We start from the raw sequence: 20,007 nt of genomic DNA on the forward strand, positions 1-20,007 counted from the left end.
GTTAAAATAAAAATAAATATATCTCTAAGTAACGTGAGATTTTGCAGGACAATGCCAACTGCTGAGTCATGAAGATTCACAAGGTGAATGAACACAGGGCGGCATCCTACCTGGGTCCCACCATTAGACATTCATCTTTCCCAACTCAGGAACCCCCACTGCCTCCTACACTCCATCTTTCTTACACGTTTGTATCACTGTTTTATTTTGTTGCCATTTGCTTTAGAAAATCCTAAACAAAACTTAATTTCTAGATAAAATATGTGTGTTCTGGTAAAGGATTACTCATGAATCCTTAAAATTAGTGAGAAGGAACAAATCAATTTATACCCAAGCCATACTTTGATGAAGGAGGAAATGGAATGGATCTAAGGAACTGAGATCCTCAATGAGAGGGAAGAGGATGTCTTCCATGGGGACAACAGTCTCAAGTCACAAACTGTAGCAGGGACTAGAAGGAGATTAGCAGTTGAATGGGGGTCAGTTGAGCTTTAAGATCGCTTCCAATTAAAAATAATGATAATAATGTGCAATGCTTTGGCTTTGTCATTTGTCATTCCATAATAATCAAAATTGGATTTTTTTAGGTATGACTGGCTGAGTAGGCACCCTCTGTCATTCAATGTGCATCACTCCCAGAGATGTACACTTCGGGAAAAGAGCACCTCACAGTGCATAATCCTTATTAAGTCAAGTGTTTATAAAAGTCCTACTCCCTGGCTAGAAACTAGACTTTAAATTTTCACCATTCAATAATTCTAACATGTCAGCTATAATTTTTTTTTTTAAAAACAACATGTTTTCCTTCTTTTTGTATTGCAGAAGTTGATGCAAGTAAAGTATAAAGAAACATGTTTTTTAAAAACTGCTTTTTGGGGAAGAAAATGTCCCTTCAATTATAAAGTCATATCTTTAAAAAACAGGAAAATGATTGATTGATAGATACATACATAGATAGACTTATAAATAAATACTTTCACATAGTTATAGTTTTGTGGTACTACATATGTTTTATTAAAAATTCAAACTTTTTTTCAGATCGAAGCATAATTTATCTTCCATTAACAAAAACGAAGATCTTAAATTTGACACATGATTACAATTAAAATGCTGAAAGGAGTTATGAGGCATTTAAATCATTCTTGAATTAGAATGTTTGCAGCATATTTCTCAGAGCTGACCTGAACACATTACCTTTGTTGCAGCATCAAAGCAGATAAATCCTGTGCTGAAATCAATTGTGAGTCCCATTAGATGACTTTCTAGCACACATGCATAGGTCTTGCACTAGGTAGAACAGAAAGTATTGTTACTTTTCATGTTATTGATGCAATATCAATATTAAGAACTATGTTACAGCTTCTGCAATAAGTACTTCATACAATATCTAATTTAATATTAACAATAATTGTATAAAGAAGGGAGTATTATCAACATTTTAATGTTAATGAAACAGAAGCTGAGAGTGTTGGGTTTTATTTAACTTGCCAAGGTGTATGCCCGGCCGAGTTTCCAATCCTGTTCCCTCTAGTTTTGTCTGTACATTGTGCTACACTGTCTGTCTTTGCTGTGTTGACAATAAAGGTGGTATATAATATAAAAAGTTTTAGGTGTAGGCAAGTTTATATTAAGTTGTTATTTACTGTAGCCAACCATTTTCATTAAACTAAAAGAGAACTATTGTTAAATAGCACTGCCTTGAATTCTCAGGATATCAATTTCATGGATATTATTAAACCACATTCTCATGCACACAAATACAGATTTAGTAACCAAGCCAAAAGAATAGATCTTGATCTTAACAGTCTTACTCTGTTCTTCGATATTGCACGAGATATTCCTACAGATATTTACCACTTTCCAATTTATTTGTTTATAACTACAGATAATTCTTTAAAAATCAACAAGTAATTACTTTTCACAATGAGATCAGATAATATTATAATTTTTCTTGTTTTGGTTTTTCTTTTTTGAAACAGAGTCTTGCTCTGTTGCCCAGGCTAGAGCGTAGTGGTGCGGTGTCGGCTCACTGCAACCTCTGTCTGTTGGGTTCAATAAATTCTCTTGCCTCGGCCTCCTGAGTAACTGGCATTACAGTCGCCCGCCACCGTGCCTGGCTAATTTTTGTATTTTTAGTAGAGACGGGGTTTCACCATCTTGGCTGGGCTGGTCTCGAACGCCTGACCTCGTGATCCACCCGCCTCGGCCTCCCAAAGTGCTGGGATTACAGGCGTGAGCCACTGTGCCCAGCCTAATTTTTCATAGTAAATACGGATACTGAAATATAAAGAAAACAGGATATAAATCAAATATGAAATAAAAACTGAAGGTTTATAGATGACATGATGTATTGTTACATCTATAAGCCAGTTTTATTTGCATTTAATTTTAAATCGCAGTGGGATATTCCAATCATGAAAAATATTTGTGATCCATGTACAAGGTGAGAGAGAAAAAGACAAAGAGAGAGAAGAAAAAAGGAAGAGAAGTTTATCTGAAGCAAATTTTTAACACCTATCCTTGCATTGTATTTGTTTTTATAATACTGTATATAAAACTACATTAATTGAATCCCATTCTGAATGTAATCATGACTAAATACATCGAGTTGCCTTCACCAAAAATTACATTCATGTGTTTAAGCCTTATTAGCATAGAAAAATTATAATAATGCAAAATTATTCTTTTGGAGTTACATTTTTTTTTAAAAAAAGCAGACTAAAGAACATACTTAATGGACCTCAAAAGTCCATTTTCAGGAGTAATTATATTTGTTTAATACATAAGCATTGTGCATGCTTACATCCACCCATTAGCACTTTATTAAAACTATTATCAACGTTAAGGAATGTTTAAGACCATAAAATTTTCTCCTAATTTAGACATAATGGTTTGCTAATTTCAAACACTGTCATTTAAACAAGAAAATGTCAGGTGAAAATAAATTCGGTGCAGTGTATTAAAATTTTTTTATTAAGTTCAGCATTACAAATTAAATTAGATTTTCTCAATAATCATGAAATTGAAACAAATAGATGTGCTATAAATTGAGACTCATTGAAGTCTCAATTTATATACAGACTCAAGTTCTATCATTTATAATATTAATAGCATATCATGTGTATAGTTAATGTTTAATATTGAAATATTTAATTTGTTGTTTAATTTGTTTCCTTAAAAACAAATTATACAGAGAAAAATCAATAAATAAATTATCCTTTTTAAGGAAGTTTAAATGAGGAACACTTTGAAAGTCAATTCATTAATTTTTTTCTTTCTGCTTGTTTTACAATAGAATTTATATTCCTTCTTTATTTAATTCCCTACCAACTTTACTGGAAGTGATAAATTAAGAATATAGAAGAAAAACGTGTTAAGGTTATTCATGTAAATATAATTCACATACTTTAAATTTGAAAGTAATACTACAAAGGTGTTCATTGATTTCTTATGTGGTAAATAAATAAGAGTTATAAAATCTGTAGAACAACTAAAAGCTAAAAAGACATTAAATGTTTTACCTTTCACTTCTGATGTTTATCTTACACTGGCATTGTGAATGGGTAAGGAAATAGGCCAATGTATTTCACTGAATATCAGTTTACAGAATACAAAGCCCAGATTCAAAGATTTTATCTCTATCTAATTTATAAATATCAGGAGACTTAAAATAAAATACTAAATTGGAACCAAAATGTTAAAATTACCATGTAGTTGTTTCCAAGCGAAGTGGACTATTGTAGAGAAATAATAATTTTAGAAACCTAAAAATATAAATTTCAATAACAAAACTGTCAACTTGCATTCCATTAAATTATATTTTAATGCTTTAAATGGTCTTGGATCTTGACTCAGAATAAAATCATATTTAATATATTTTTGTTTCCATTTTTGATATAATATCTATTTTTTTGAATTGAGGTTCTAATTGTGGAAACTATTTTTTGGCTATTTAAGACTTTTTAGATGCATGAAGATAAAAGCAGAGTTATTGAAAAGAGTCAACTGAACAATTAAAAAAACTATAATTGGAGTTTTATTTCTGTCCTCTTCCCCTGATTGTAATGTCACACTGGTACAACTTGATGTGTTGATTACAGAGGTTTGTAGTCAGAAAATAGAAATCAGTTCAACATGTTCAAAATGTATGTATCCAACAATCCTGTTTTATGCAAACATTCCAGTATAGTCAATGCTGGATTATTCACCACATTTGTTTTCAAAATTAAGTGTCCATGTGTGTATTTAGGTCCTTGCTCTATGGATCCATTTGCATGTGGCAAGCGCATGAAAACCTTTTAATTTGTCCACAGGTCTTTTTGAGGTCAGCCACAGAACCAACTTTGGGAGGCTGTTTTGTTCAATGGTCTTGTGAAGACAGAGGCTGAGGGCTCTATAAAGTTTGATCTAGTGTATAACTTCACACTTAAGAAACAAAGTTCAATAAATATCTGTTGAATACTCATGATGTGCAAAATGCACTGGACTTTGGTTGGCACATGATAAGATAATTCCAAACAACCTATAATTTAGTGCAGGGAATAACAAGCACATGTCACTGCAATACAAAACAGACTGAGTGTGTGCAATCCTTAAAAAAAAAGACAAATAAATAGAAGAATCTTATAGATGCTGCTATAAATAAGTAGAAAACACAGTATAAATTTTATCACTAGACTACACTATTTTAAAATCTATTTCCTATATTGTATTTCTAATCAGATGTATTACTTTTATGATTTTTATTGTTGTATGTGTTAATGACTTCATGTAAAAATGTCATTGCTTTTCATAAGCAGTATGAATACAATTGATTAGTTTGTGTTTTCTTATCTGTAAAAAAACCCCAGAAAAGTACATTATATTATGTTCAAAAGTGAGAAGAAGAGTTGTTTGAACAGGATAGTTGTAGAAGGAGTATTGGCAAGCATTAGGCAGGGCGGACTGGAAATCAGGGACATGTTCCTGGATGATATGACCTTTGATAAAAAGTCTCAAAAACTCTGTGTGGCTTTGAAGGACGGAGGCAAAGGGAAAGAGCATTGTGAGTAAATGACGCCAACAGGCTGGAAATTAGGAGGTCATATTTGGAGAACAGGAAGTGACCTTTTCAACAATTCATTAAATCAGAGTATTTTCTATATTAGATTTAAGTCAGAGTAATGTCTAATTAAAATTAGAAATATATTTTTAATTAGTAGTAGGAAATAGCCTGGAAAGATCAAGTCGTGGAAAAATTAAAATTTTGTTCCGAGCTGTATTACTAGTCACTAAACAAAAATGGCTATTTATAGAATGCATTTGAGGTCAAGACTCCCAAAACAGTATTTTTACACTACTTTGGAATGATATTAGAACTCTAGGGAAGTGGTCATGCGTCTGAGGGAGCCACACATCCTGCAGTCCCACGGACTCTCACCTGTATCCGTTCTACTTCTAGAAAGGTTGCTGTCTGGAAGGCTCTTTCCCACTGGGCGAGGTCACTTTCCAGCTCCACTGAGAAGTACAGGTCCTCCCCAGACTCAGACTGCACGGTGAAGCAATGTTTCCGTCGGTCCAGCAGGTCACTGTCCTGGTGAAAACCTGGAGTTACACAGGCTGGCACACATCACTTCACATTGCTAACCTGGCCATTCCTGACTGGACCAAGGTGCAGAAGCCACAGGTAAAAAGACAACACTGCAAATTCACCAAGTCTTCATTAGACATTATACCAGAACTCCAGGCTTCAAAGCCCCAACACATGACTTCTCTGTCTTTACACTGAAGCATGTCCATAAAATAGAAGTCAGGGTTTCTGGCTTCATCTCTTACTAACAATATAACCACCAAAGCATTTAACATACAAGACTTGGTTTATTACTCTACAAAGGGGTGACACACTATCTCTTCCCTTCCTTACATAACTGTTATGATGTTGAAATTAAATAATGCTTGTGAACATGTTTGTAAATTTTAAGGAACTTTATAAGCAAACCAAAACATTCTTCTCCATGAGAAATGAAAAAGAAAATGAGTCTAATTTGTCTACAGCAATAATATTGCTTAAAAAAAACGCATTATTTACCCTACTTGTGTAACTGTATTTCATTGTATCAAAAAAAACAACTTTGATGCTGGCAATTTCTTGGTCTTACCAGAAGTTTTCAACTGAAGTGTTCACAAATTTACATGTATTCCAATTTAAGAGATATTAACATGAGAAAAAAAGTGAAGCAAATAATTTATGAAACAGAGTAACCCAATGCAACATGTCAGATATAGCATTTTAAATACAGTCATGTGCCACATAAGGATGTTTGGGTTAATTATGAACTGCATATGCGACGGTGATCCTATAAGGTTATAAGGGAGCTGAAAAATTCCTATCCCCTAGCAATGTCACAGCCGTTGTAATGTCATAGAGCAATGCATTACTCTTGTGTTTGTGGTCATGCTGGTGTAAACAAACCTGCTGTGCTGACAGCTGTGTAAGTCTAGCACATACGATTATGATGTATGCTACATAATAATAATGATGATAAGAAAGAATATGTTACTGGTTTATGTATTTACTGTATTATAGTAATACAGTAAATATTACTGTATTTACTGTACTCCTATTTTTTTAGTGTACTCCTTCTGTTTATTAAAAATATGGTTAACTATAAAACAGGCTCAAGCAGTTCCTTCAGAAGGTATCCAGAAGACGGCATCATTATCATAAGAGATGACAGCTCCATGCGTGTTATTGCCCCTGAAGACCTTCCAGTGGGACAAGATGTGATGGTGGAACTCATCCTGACTATATGCAGGCCAAGGGTAATGTGTGTGTTTCTGTCTTATTTTTTATAAAAATTTTAAAAAGCCAGAAATAAAAAAGTAATTTGTAAATTTAAAAGTAGAAAAAAAATGTAGAGAATAAGGATATAGAATAATTTTGTACAGCTACATAATGTGTTTGTGTTTTAAGCTAAGCACTTTTACAAAAAAGGCCAAAGTTGAAAAAATTAACTTTGTAAAGTAAAAAATGCTACCGTAAGCTAAGCTTAGTTTATTATTGCAGAAAAAAATACTTTTTACAAATGTAGTGTAGTCTAAGTGCTCAGTATTTATAAAGTCTATAGTGCTGTATAGTAACATCCTAGGCCTTCACATTTACTCATCACTCATTCATTGACTCCCCCAGAGCAACTACCATCCTGCAAGCTCCATTCATGGTAAGTGCCCTGTACCTGTGTATCATTTTTTTTTAATCTTTTAGACTGTACTTTTACTTTACTTTTTCTATGTGTAGATGTGTTTAAACAACTACTTACCATTATGTTACTTTTGCCTACAGTATTCAGTACAGTCATATGCTATACAGGTGTGTAACCTAGGAGAAATAGGCTGTACTGTATAACCTCGCTGTGCAGTACGTTATGCTGTCTCAGGTTGTGCAAGCAAATTCTGTGGTGTTCATACAACAGTGGAACCATCTAACTGAGAGGCATTTCCTGAAATATATCTCAGTTGTTAAATGACTGTATATATGCTGTATCTATGCAGTGTACTGAAAATTGTCAAAGGGTTAATCACTGGTATCCGTAATCATTTCTCATAAGGAGGGATGTAAGTGTATCATTATTAAACACCCAAAATGTTAGATGGAATTCTCTGCTTTGGCAAATGTTTAAAAAATAATAACTATTTTCATTGTTTCCTGCTTGCATTCTTATAATTGCTGGAAGAGAGCTAATGGAAGGCATTTACTTCCAGGGTTGTAGAATTTAGCTCTGACCCTTGCTGCCAGTAGATGCTCAGAAAGCTAAAAGGACGATAAACGCTGTGCTTATTGATTTTCCTACTTCTGTCTGATTTTCAGACTTCTGTCTGAAGGGAGAAAAATATGAAAACATAATATGTTTGAGAGTACAATCCAATGATAAATTGTAAATACTTTTTAGTAGTTTTGGGGTTATAATATCTATGGAGGGAACAATGAGAGATAATAACCACACAAGTAAATATATTAGTACAAACTATTGTAAATGCCATTATAAAAAAAATAAGAGGCTGGGCGCAGTGGCTCAGGTCAGTAATCCCAGCAATTTGGGAGGCCAAGGTGGGCAGATCACTTGAGGTTGGGAGTTCCAGACCAGACTGCCCCACATGGTGAAACCCCATTTCTACTAAAAATACAAAAATTAGCCGGACATGGTGGTGCATCCCTGTAATTCCAGCTATGTGGGAGTCTGAGGCAGGAGAATCACTTGAACCTGGGATGAGGAGGTTGCAGTGAGCCAAGACTGTGCCACTGCACTCCAGCGTGGGCAACCAGAGGGAAACTCCATCTCAAAAAGAGAAAGAAGAAGAGGAAGAAGAAGAGGGAGAAGGAGGAGGAGGAGGAGGAGGGGGAGGAGAAGAAGAAGAAGAAGGAGAAGAAGAAGAAGAAGAAGAAGAAGAAGAAGAAGAAGAAGAAGAAGAAGAAGAAGAAGAAGAAGAAGAAGAAGAAGAAGAAGAAGAAGAAGAAAACGGTATTATATCACGATAGATTGAAAAGCTAGAGAAATGTTCTCTAGGAAGTAAATTTTAAACAGTGGCTGAAAACGAGGAGAAGATCAAAGATAAAGTATAGAAAAAGGGTGTTCTTTCCAGAGAGTGGATGGGACTGGCTGGGGCTAAGTCAGGCATTTCAGAAATTCAAAGAAAAGGAGGCAGAAACATTGAGAGCTGAAGCTAGGGAAGGACATGGGATGATTGATCTGGTTATAAATTTTGGACTTGAACACAGTATAATGACAAGCTACTATAGCAAAAATTTTAGTATGCCCTCTCTTTATACTGCAGATATTTCAACATCTACCTTAGCTTTTTAAATTGATAAATTGGCAAAAAATACTATAACTAAACGTTGCAGTTTCCAGAAACTTTGCCGATTTTATGGTTTATTAAATTGGCTTTCATCTTCTTTATAATAAAAAATATTATCTAATGTCATTATTAGTCAGAAAATTTTGTTATTTTTCCCTTTTCATAAATCACATGTAGCAATAGGATCTTAAAATGGACTTCATGTAAGATTTTCTATTCTCTTAGCAAAACTTTACTCCTTTGCTCTTTTAAAACTCAATTTAAGATCTTCTGTTATATTACCCAAGTCGCGACTCTCTCTCAGACAAAGCATCCTCTAATCAACTCTGCAAATATAGTTTCAGCATCTCTGAAAACTTCTTGCCATTTCCTGTTGTTATTTATAATATACTTCTCATGAACTGACTCACACTGCAAATGGCATCTGAGCACCCAGGTCTCATTTTAGTGAGGGAGAGAAATATGTTAAAATAACGAGCATATGACAGTGTTATAGAGGTAACATGCTAAGGAAGCAGAATAAGGAACGATAAATCATCTTGAGGGAAAGTAGGAGGGGGAAAGTTGTATTGTAGGGAGAGACTGTAGTACCATCAAGGACTTAAAGACAAATACAAGAGCAACCTGGTGCAAGCCTGAAAAAGACCAGGTGATCCTGCTAAGAAATTCACAGAATGCACCTGCCAGGAAAAGATATTGAAGAGTTAAGTGAGAAGGAGGCAGCATAGACTCTAAGCTTTAGATGGCTAAGAGTGGATGGGTGGGAGGAGGAGAAACTTTGGAAAAAGCAGGGGTTCCTTTATCCGAAATTTAGTGAAAAGTGACTATAGCTCAATCATTTTAAAGATCTACTTTCAAAGTAATCATCTAAAATCATTGACACTAGATTTCTTTTACTAGAGTTTCTACCTTTGCTGCCTATAACATTTCAAAAGATTGTGTTCCTTTATGGTTGCAGTCATTATCAAGTTATATGCAAGTAATAATATATATATAACTAACTGAAAAACTAAATAAGATACTCTTAGAGACTGGCATTGACTAGAAGTATTAGTATAATAAGGAGTATTTACACATGATTATCCACAAAGGTTTAAATAAGAATGTATATATTCCTCTTTCTCACCCTCATTCTCTCTCTAACACACATGCAGGAGCTGTCATAAGGTGATAAGAACAAAAGTTCTAGCTTCAGAATTCTGTCTTGATTTGAATCTCCTCTCTTTTATTTATTAGTAGGTAATCCTTGGCAAGTTGATTACCATATATATAGCTTCCTTCACTCATCACTAGAGTGGAAATAATTAATTGATCTGATGATTAAATAAGACACTATATCTAATTCTTTGCTTAGTCTCTAATACTTGGAAGTACTTAATCAATGTTGGAAATTTTTGTTGTCAGTATTGATTCAATAAAATAAATACAGATAAATATTTGTATCATTTCCCAACTTGTCTTCTATGGCTTGCTCTCTGCATGCATTTCTCTTTTGTCATAGTTTGACTTATGCCCCAGTAGAAAGAATAGCCTCCAGAATACTTTTTTGCCAACTGGAAAGTATCATTTAATAATGGTAATGATAATAATAATAGCTAAACACATCAAGAACTCATCTGTTGCATTTTTCTCAATTTTCTCACTTCTCCAGAAGTATCTTCTATTTTGTTAGATTTGTTCCAAGTTCTCTCAGATTTATAAAGCAATATTACAAAGAAACAACAGGTTTTTTTTTCAAGATGGCTGACTAGATCCTTTTCCAGGGTACTTCATCCACTTAGAAGAATGACAATGGTGTGTAGACAATCACATTCTGCACATATGAAAGCAAAATCAAATATTGGGACCCCAAACTCACTATACCAAAGGGCTAAGTTTAGGTAGTTAGTCATGAAAAAACTGCCTTCCTTTCATTCCCAAAAAGCTGTAATTTCATGTTTACTTTACTTTACGTAAAATGTAGCTTTTCTGCTCATTAGTAAGATCCTCACAAGAATGTGACCACTTATCTCATTTCCTACCCAGACTTTTTTTCTTTCTTCCTCTTCCTGCTTGTTTTTTCCCTGTTAAATATTGAAGTTCCCAGAACCCTTTTTTAAAAAAAGTACAGGGTACAGATCTCCTTGTGATTTGTGTTTCTTTTTCCCAGGCATGTTCTCAACCTTGGCAAAATAAATCTCTAATTGATTAAGATCAACCTCAGTCACTTTTTTGTTTACAAACATATTATCCAAGAGAGAACACAGGAGTTCAACAGTAACACATGAAGAAACTCCAGAATCTGACCAGAAAAAGAACAGTCAGCCTGTGTGGCTGGGACTGGCTGAAAATGAGAAGAGAGTAAATTCCCAACATGGGAGAGAGTGAGTATCTTTCTGTGGTCCACTTTCCCACTATAGAATCATATAATTCAGGCCACGGTAGAGCACCATGACTTTTCTAAGCCCTAGATCTACCTTGGGGGTTGGCTGGGAGACTGTAAGAAGTACCTGCTCTGGGAAGTGTCCCATGCACTTCCCGAGACCTGGGAACCTACAACAGAACACCATTCTTGATCCTAGCTCTTTGCAAGCTGTGCACAGTCCTGAAAACTAGCAGCACTGGCAGCCTTTGTCATTAAAGAGGCTCTAGCTGTATCCTGGGGATCTGGTGCTCAAGCAGGGAAGAGGTTCCCACAGCCAGAACTGAGAATCAAGTATGGCATGGGCTCCAGCCATTGGCATGCTGGCACCAGGCTCACCCCATCTTCCACTTCACCCCCTTCCCCCGCCAGTACAGGAGGGGATTTGTTTGGGAGGCATAGTGTTGGGCTGGGCAGTGACTCCTAAGGCCTGGGGCAGCTTGTGTTGACAACTAGAAGCAAACTGCACTAACTAAGTGAATAGCCAAACCTACTGACAAAGTTGAGAAGGTGGTGAGCCCCACCAAAAATGGGGGCATGAGAGAGAATCACATCTCACTCCTCTTGGCCAAGGTAGCAGTACTGAGTCCACACCTTTATGCTTATATGCTCACAAACTAGAAAACCTAGAGGAAATGGACAAATTCCTGAGAACTTACTACTTCCTAAGATTGAATCAGGAAGAAATAAAAACCATGAATAGAGAAATAACAACATTGGATTTAAAATCCAATAAAAAAATCTCCCAACTAAGAAAAATCTCCCAACAAAGAAAATCCCAGGAACAGATGGATCCACAACCAAATTCTAGCAAATGTACGAGGAAGAACTGGTGCCAATACTCCTGAAACTTTTCAAAAAATTGAAAAGGAATTTCTCCCTAACTTATTATACAAATCCTGTATCACCCTGACACCAAAGTCATCCAGAAACACAATAACAAAAAATAAGACTACAGACCTATATCCTTAATTAACACAGATATAAAAATTATCAACAAATTCTCAGCAAACTAAATCCAACACATCAAAAAGATATTACATCATGACTAACTCGATTTTACACCAGAGATGCAAGAATGATTCAACATATGCAAACAAATAAATGTCATACATTACCTAAACAGAATTAAGGCCAAAAATCATATGATCATCTCAATAGACACAGAAAAATAATTTTTTAAAATTCAACATTGCTTCATAAGAGCACAAGCTCAAAACCCTCAACAAATGAGGCATAGAAGGAACATACCTCAAAATAATAAAGGTCATATATGACAAACCCACAGTCAACATCATACTGAAAATGGAAAAGTTGAAAGTATTCCCCATAAGAACTGGACTATGAGAAGGATGTCCACTCTTACCACTCCTATTTAACATAGTAATAAAGTACTAGCCAGAACAATTAGGCAAGAGAAATAAACCAAAGTCATCCACATTGGAAAACAGAAAGTCAATTATCCTTGTTTGCTGATGATATAATCATGTATCTCAAAAAATCTAAAGACTACACCAAAAAACTTTTATTTTCGATGAATAAATTCAATAAAGTTTCACAATACAAAATTAACATACAAAAATCAGTAGCTTTTCTACACAGCAACAATAATGCAGTTGAAAGGAGGGCAATCTTATTTATAATAACTTCCAAAAAAACCCAGAAATATATTTAAGCAAGGAGGTAAAAGAGCTCTACCAGAAAAACTGCAAAACACTGATAAAAGAAATTATAGCCGACACAAACAAATGACAAAACAGCCCATACTTATGGATCAATAGAATTAATATTGTTAAAATTGCCATATTTCCCAAAACAATTTACAATTTCAATGCAATGTCTATCAAAGTACCAATGTCATATTTTACAGATTAGAAAATGAATTCTAAAATTGATATGGAACACCAAAAGACCCCAAATTAGCCAAAGCAATCATAAACAAAAATAACAAAGCTGGAGGCATCACATGACCTGACTTCAAATAATACTAGATGTCTATAGTAAGCAAAATAGCATGGTACTGGCATAAAAACAGACAAATAGATCAATGGAACAGAAGAGAGATCCCAGAAATAAAGCCATATACCTACAGCCAAGTGAACTTTGTCAAAGTCAACAAGAATATACACTGGGTAAAGGACATCTTATTTCATAAATGGTGCCAGGAAAATTGGATGACCATATGCAGAAAATGAAACCAGACTCCTATCAATCACCATATAAAAAATTAACTCAAGATGAATTAAAGACCATAAGACTCGAAACTATTAATATCCTAGAAGAAAACCTAGGGATGTCTTCTGGACATTGGTCTAGGCAAAGATTTTATTACAAAGTCCTCAAAGCAAACATAGGACTTAATTAAATTAAAAACTTCTGCAAAGCAAAAGAAATAACTGACAAAGTAAATATACAACCTAAGAATGAGAAAAAAATATTTTCAAGCCATGCAACTAAGAGAGGGCTAATATCCAGAATCTATGAGGAACTCAGACAACTCAACAAGAAGAAAACAAATAACCCCATTAAGAAGTGGGCAAAGGACATGAACAGACATTTTCTCAAAAGAAAACATACAAGTGACCATCGGACATTTGAAAAAATGCTCAACATCACCAATCATAAGATAAATTCAAATTTAAGCCACAGTGAGATACCATCTTATCCCAGTCAGAATGGCTATTACTAAAATGTCATAAAATAACAGATTTGGTGAAGATATAGAGAAAAGGAAATGCTTATACACTGCTGGTGGAAATGTAAATTGGTAGAAACTTTATGGAAAACAATATGGAGATTCCTCAAAGAAATAAAAATAGAACTACTATTCAATCTAGCAATTCCACTACTGGGTATATATCCAAAGGAAAAGAAACCATTTTATCAAAACATGACCTGCACTCATATGTTTATCACAGCACTATTCAAAATAGCAGACATATGGAATCAACCTATGTGATGAATAATAAAAATTATATATATACATATATGTATATATAATTCAATACTACTCATCCATTAAAAAGAATACAATTTTGTCTTTTGCAGCAATATTGATGGAACTGGAGGCCGTTATCCTAAATGAAATAACTCAGAAATAGAAAGTCAAATACTGTAGATCCTTACCTATAATTGGGAACTAAACAATGGGTAAGCCTGGACATATAGAATGGAATAATAGACATTGAAGACTTCAAAGGGTAAGAGGGTGGAGTATGGGTAAAGATTAAAAATGTACCTATTTGGGTAATAGGTGCACTAGAAGCTCACACTTCACCACTACACAATATATGCATGTAAGAAATATACACTGGTACTTCCTAAGTATAAATAAATAAATAAATAAGAAATAAAAAACAGACAAAAATTGAAAGTCACTCATAATTCCTTCATTTAGGAATAATTATTAATATTTTGGCTTATCTACTCAGTAAATAAACTATACTTGACTGTCAGAAACAGTCTATTGCTAAGCATTTTGTGTATCTATTATAAATGGTATTGTTCGATTTTTTTAAAACATTGGTTGTTAATGTAAAGAAACACTACTAATTTTTGTGTTGATATTGTATCCTGTAACTTTCCTAAATTTGTTTCTATTTTTAACGGTTTTGTGTGTGTGTGTGTGTGTGAGTGGGGGGATCTTGGGGTTTTTTTTTAACATATAAGATCATATCACCTGCAAACAGGGACAATTTAGCATTTTCTTTTTCAGTCTGTAGGCCATTTATTTCTTCCTCTTGCCTAATTTCTCTGGCTTGGACCTTCAACACTATAATGAATAGGAGTGGTGATAGTAGGCATTCTTGTTTTGTTTCAGGTCTTACAGGAAATGCTTTTAACTTTTCCTTGTTGAGAATAATGTTGACTTTTGGCTTGTCATATATGGCCTTTATTGTGTTGAAGTACATTTCTTTTATAACTAATCTGTTGGGAGTTTTTTTTTTAATTATAAAAGAATGTTGAATTTTGTCAAACGCTTTGTGTTTTATAAAATAATTATATGATATTTGTCCTTCATTTCATTAATGTGGCATATCCCATTTATTAATTTGCAAATGTTGAACCATCTTTGCATTCCAGGGATAAATCCCACTTGATCATGGTAAACGATTATTTTAATGTGTTGTTGAATTTGGTTGGCTAGTATTATGTTGAGGATTTTCACAGTTATGTTTATAAAGTGTGTTGGCCTATAATTTTCTTTTCTTATGATGTCTTTGCCTTTGGTATCAGGGTAATGTTATCCTCATAAAAAGAGTTTGGAAGTGTTCCCTCATGAATTATTTGGAGTAATTGGTAGAAAATTGGCATCAGTTCTTTTTAAAATGTTTGATAGAATTCAACAGTGAGGCCATCAGGCCTTGGGATTTTCTCTGATGGGAGACTTCTTATTACTAATTCAGTCTCCTCACTCATTATTGTTCTCTTCACATTTTTATTTATTCAGCATTTACTCTTAGTAGGTTGTATGTGTCCCAGAATGTATTCATTTCTTCTAGGTTATCCAATTTTTTGGCATATACTTTTCCATAAATTTGTTTATGATCCTTTGCATTTCTGTGGTATCAGATGTAATATTTCATTTTTAATCCCTGGTTTTATTTATTTGAGTCTCTTATCTTTTTTCTTAGTTTAGCTAAAGGTTGTGAATATGATACATTTTTTCAAAAAAAAACTCTTCATTTCCTTGGTCTTTCTTTTCTAGTCTCTAATTTGTTTATTTATGTTCTTTATTATTTTCTTCCTTCTAATAATTTTGGACTGTTTCCTCTTGCTTTTCTAATTTCTTGAGGTGTAGCATTAGGTTGCTTATATGAAATCTTTCTCCTTTTCTAATGTAGGTGGTTGTTGATATAAACTTCCCTATAAGATTTGCTTTTATGTATCCCATAGGTCTTGGTATGTTATGTTTTCATTTTCATTTGTCTTAAGAAATTTTTAAATGTATCTTTCAATTTTATCATTGATCCATTGGTTGTTCAGGAGCATGTTGTTTAATATTCACACATTTGTGAATTTATAAAATCCTTACTGTTATTGATTTCTAGTTTCATATTATTGAGGTTGAAAAAGTACTTGATGTGATTTTAATCTTAATAAATTTGCTGAGACTTGTCTTGTGGCTTAAATGATTTATCCTGGAGAATGTCACATATGTGCTTGAGCAGAATGTGTATTCTGTTGCTGTTAAGTGGAAGGTTCTACAAATGTTATTAGGTTCATTTGGTCTAACGCATTGTTCAAATCCAGTATTTCCTTATTAATTTTCTGTCTGGGTGATCTGTCCAATATTGAAGCCTCTATAATTGTTATATTGCAATTCATTTCTCTTTTCAGGTCCTTTAATATTAGCTTTATATATTTAGGAGTCCTACTGTTGGGTGCATTTATATATTTACAATTGTTACACACTCTTAAAGAACTTATCCCGGGGGAGGAGCCAAGATGGCCGAATAGGAATAGCTCCGGTCTACAGCTCCCAGCGTGAGTGATGCAGAAGACGGGTGATTTCTGCATTTCCAACTGAGGTACCAGGTTCATCTCACTGGGGAGTGCCAGATAGTAGGTGCAGGACAGTGCGTGCCCCGCACTGTGCACAAGCCGAAGCAGGGTGAGGCATCGCCTCACCCAGGAAGTGCAAGCGGTCAGGGAATTCCCTTTCCCAGTCAAAGAAAGGGGTGACAGACGGCACCTGGAAAATTGGGTCACGCCCACCCTAATACTGCGCTTTTCCAATGGGCTTAAAAAAGGGCACATCAGGAGATTATATCCTGCACCTGGCTCAGAGGGTCCTATGCCCACGGAGTCTTGCTCATTGCTAACACAGCAGTCCGAGATCAAACTGCAAGGTGGCAGCAAGGCTTGGGGAGGGGCACCACCATTGCCGAGTTAGTTTTATTAGGTAAGTGAAGTGGCCAGGAAGCTGGAACTGGGTGGAGCCTACCACAGCTCAAGGAGGCCTGCCTGCCTCTGTAGGCTCCACCTCTGGGGGCAGGGCACAGACAAACAAAAAGACAGCAGTAACCTCTGCAGACTTAAATTTCCCTCTCTGACAACTTTGAAGAGAGTAGTGGTTCTCCCAGAACGCAGCTTGAGATCTGAGAATGGGCAGACTGCCTCCTCAAGTGGGTCCCTGACCCCCAAGTAGCCTAACTGGGAGGCACCCCCCAGTATGGTCGGACCGACACCTCACATGGCCAGGTACTCCTCTGAGACAAACATTCCAGAGGAACGATCAGGCAGCAGCATTTGTGGTTCACCAATGTCCGCTGTTCTGCAGCCACCGCTGCTGAAACCCAGGCAAACAGGGTCTGGAGTGGACCTCCAGCAAACTCCAACAGACCTGCAGCTGAGGGTCCTGTCTGTTAGAAGGAAAACTAACAAATAGAAAGGACATCCACACCAAAAACCCATCTGTATGTCACCATCATCAAAGACCAAAGGTAGATAAAACCACAAAGATGGGAAAAAAATAGAGCAGAAAAACTGGAAACCCTAAAAATCAGAGCGCCTCTCCTCATCCAAAGGAATGCAGCTCCTCACCAGCAGTGGAACAAAGCTGGATGGAGAATGACTTTGACGAGTTGAGAGAAGAAGGCTTCAGATGATCAAACTACTCCAAGCTACAGGAGGAAATTCAAAACAAAGGCAAAGAAGTTAAAAGCTTTGAAAAAAAAATTAGACAAATGGATAACTAGAAGAACCAATGCAGAGAAGTCCTTAAAGAACCTGATGGAGCTGAAAACCAAGGCACGAGAGCTACGTGACAAATGCAGAAGCCTCAGTAGCTGATGAGATCAACTGGAAGAAAGGGTATCAGTGATGGAAGACGAAATGAATGAAATGAAGTGAGAAGAGAAGTTTAGAGAAAAAAGAATAAAAAGAAGTGAACAAAGCCTCCAAGAAACATGGGACTATGTGAAAAGACCAAATCTACGTCTGATTGGTGTACCTGAAAGTGACAGGGAAAATGGAACCAAGTTGGAAAACACTCTGCAGGATATTATCCAGGAGAACTTCCCCAATCTAGCAAGGCAGACCAACATTCAAATTCAGGAAATACAGAGAATGTCACAAAGATACTCTTTAAGAAGAGCAACTCCAAGACACATAATTGTCAGATTCACCAAAGTTGAAATGAAGGAAAAAATGTTAAGGGCAGCCAGAGAGAAAGGTTGGGTTACCCACAAAGGGAAGCCCATCAGACTAACAGCTGATCTCTCGGCAGAAACTCTACAAGCCAGAAGAGAGTGGGGACCAATATTCAACATTCTTAAAGAAAAGAATTTTCAGCTCAGAATTTCATATCCAGTCAAACTATGCTTCATAAGTGAAAGAGAAATAAAATACTTTACAGAGAAGCAAATGCTGAGAGATTTTGTCACCACCAGGCCTGCACTAAAAGAGCTCTTGAAGGAAGCACTAAACATGGAAAGGAACAACTGGTACCAGCCACTGCAAAAACATGCCAAATTGTAAAGACCATCAAGGCTAGGAAGAAACTGCATCAACTAACGACCAAAATAACCAGCTAACATCATAATGACAGGATTAAATTCACACATAACAATATTAACCTTAAATGTAAATGGGATAAATGCTCCAATTAAAAGACACAGACTGGCAAATTGGATAAAGAGTCAAGACCCATCAGTGTGCTGTATTCAGGAAACCCATCTCACGTGCAGAGACACACATAGGCTCAAAATAAAGGGATGGAGGGAGATCTACTAAGCAAATGGAAAACAAAAAAAGGCAGGGGTTGCAATCCTAGTCTCTGATAAAACAGACTTTAAACCAACAAAGATCAAAAGAGACAAAGAAGGCCGTTACATAATGGTAAAAGGTTCAATTCAACAAGAAGAGCTAACTATCCTAAATATATATGCACCCAATACAGGAGCACCCAGATTCATAAAGCAAGTCCTGAGTGACCTACAAAGAGACTTAGACTCCCACACAATAATAATGGGACACTTTAACACCCCACTGTCAACATTAGGCAGATCAACGAGACAGAAAGTTAACAAGGATACCCAGGAATTGAACTCAGATCTGCACCAAGCAGACCTAATAGACATCTACAGAACTCGCCACGCCAAATCAACAGAATATACATTCTTTTCAGCACCACACCACACCTACTCCAAAACTGACCACATAGTTGGAAGTAAAGCACTCCTTAGCAAATGCAAAAGACCAGAAATGATAACAAACTGTCTCTCAGACCACAGTGCAATCAAACTAGAACTCAGGATTAAGAAACTCACTCAAAACCACTCAATTACATGGAAACTGAACAACCTGCTCCTGAATGACTACTGGGTAAATAATGAAAGGAAGGGAGAAATAAAGATGTTCTTTGAAAGCAACGAGAACAAAGACACAACATACCAGAAACTCTGGGACACATTCAAACCAGTGTGTAGAGGGAAATTTATAGCACTAAATGCCCACAAGAGAAAGCAGGAAAGATCCAAAATTGACACCCAAACATCACAATTAAAAGAACTAGAGAAGCAAGAGCAAACACATTCAAAAGCTAGCAGAAGGCAAGAAATAACTAAGATCAGAGCAGAACTGAAGGAAATAGAGACACAAAAAAACCTTCAAAAATTAATGAATCCAGGAGCCGGTTTTTTGAAAAGATCAACAAAATTGATAGACTGCTAGCAAGACTAATAAAGAAGAAAAGAGAGAAGAATCAAATAGACGCAATAACAAATGATAAAGGGGATATCACCACCGATCCCACAGAAATACAAACT

General features: G+C 35.5%; 1 protein-coding gene across 6 annotated transcripts in view; it reads right to left on the reverse strand.

Annotated features, from left to right (window-relative positions):
- Window positions 1-20,007, reverse strand: part of SNTG1 (syntrophin gamma 1) — an 880,400-nt gene that overhangs the window by 86,629 nt on the left and 773,764 nt on the right. For 5 of the 6 annotated variants that reach the window (XM_055349267.2, XM_019032962.4, XM_055349266.2 and 2 more), the window contains 2 exons: window positions 5,420-5,572; window positions 1,195-1,287 (listed from right to left, as the gene is read on the reverse strand). In XM_055349267.2, coding sequence (XP_055205242.1) covers window positions 1,195-1,287; window positions 5,420-5,572 — 246 coding nt within the window. Of the gene's footprint in view, window positions 1-794; window positions 1,288-5,419; window positions 5,573-20,007 lie in introns of those variants that run through there. The other variant, XM_055349268.2, reaches the window with a different exon arrangement.

The sequence above is a fragment of the Gorilla gorilla genome, chromosome 7 (assembly GCF_029281585.2).
Source record: "Gorilla gorilla gorilla isolate KB3781 chromosome 7, NHGRI_mGorGor1-v2.1_pri, whole genome shotgun sequence".
Taxonomy (NCBI): Eukaryota; Metazoa; Chordata; class Mammalia; order Primates; family Hominidae; genus Gorilla; species Gorilla gorilla.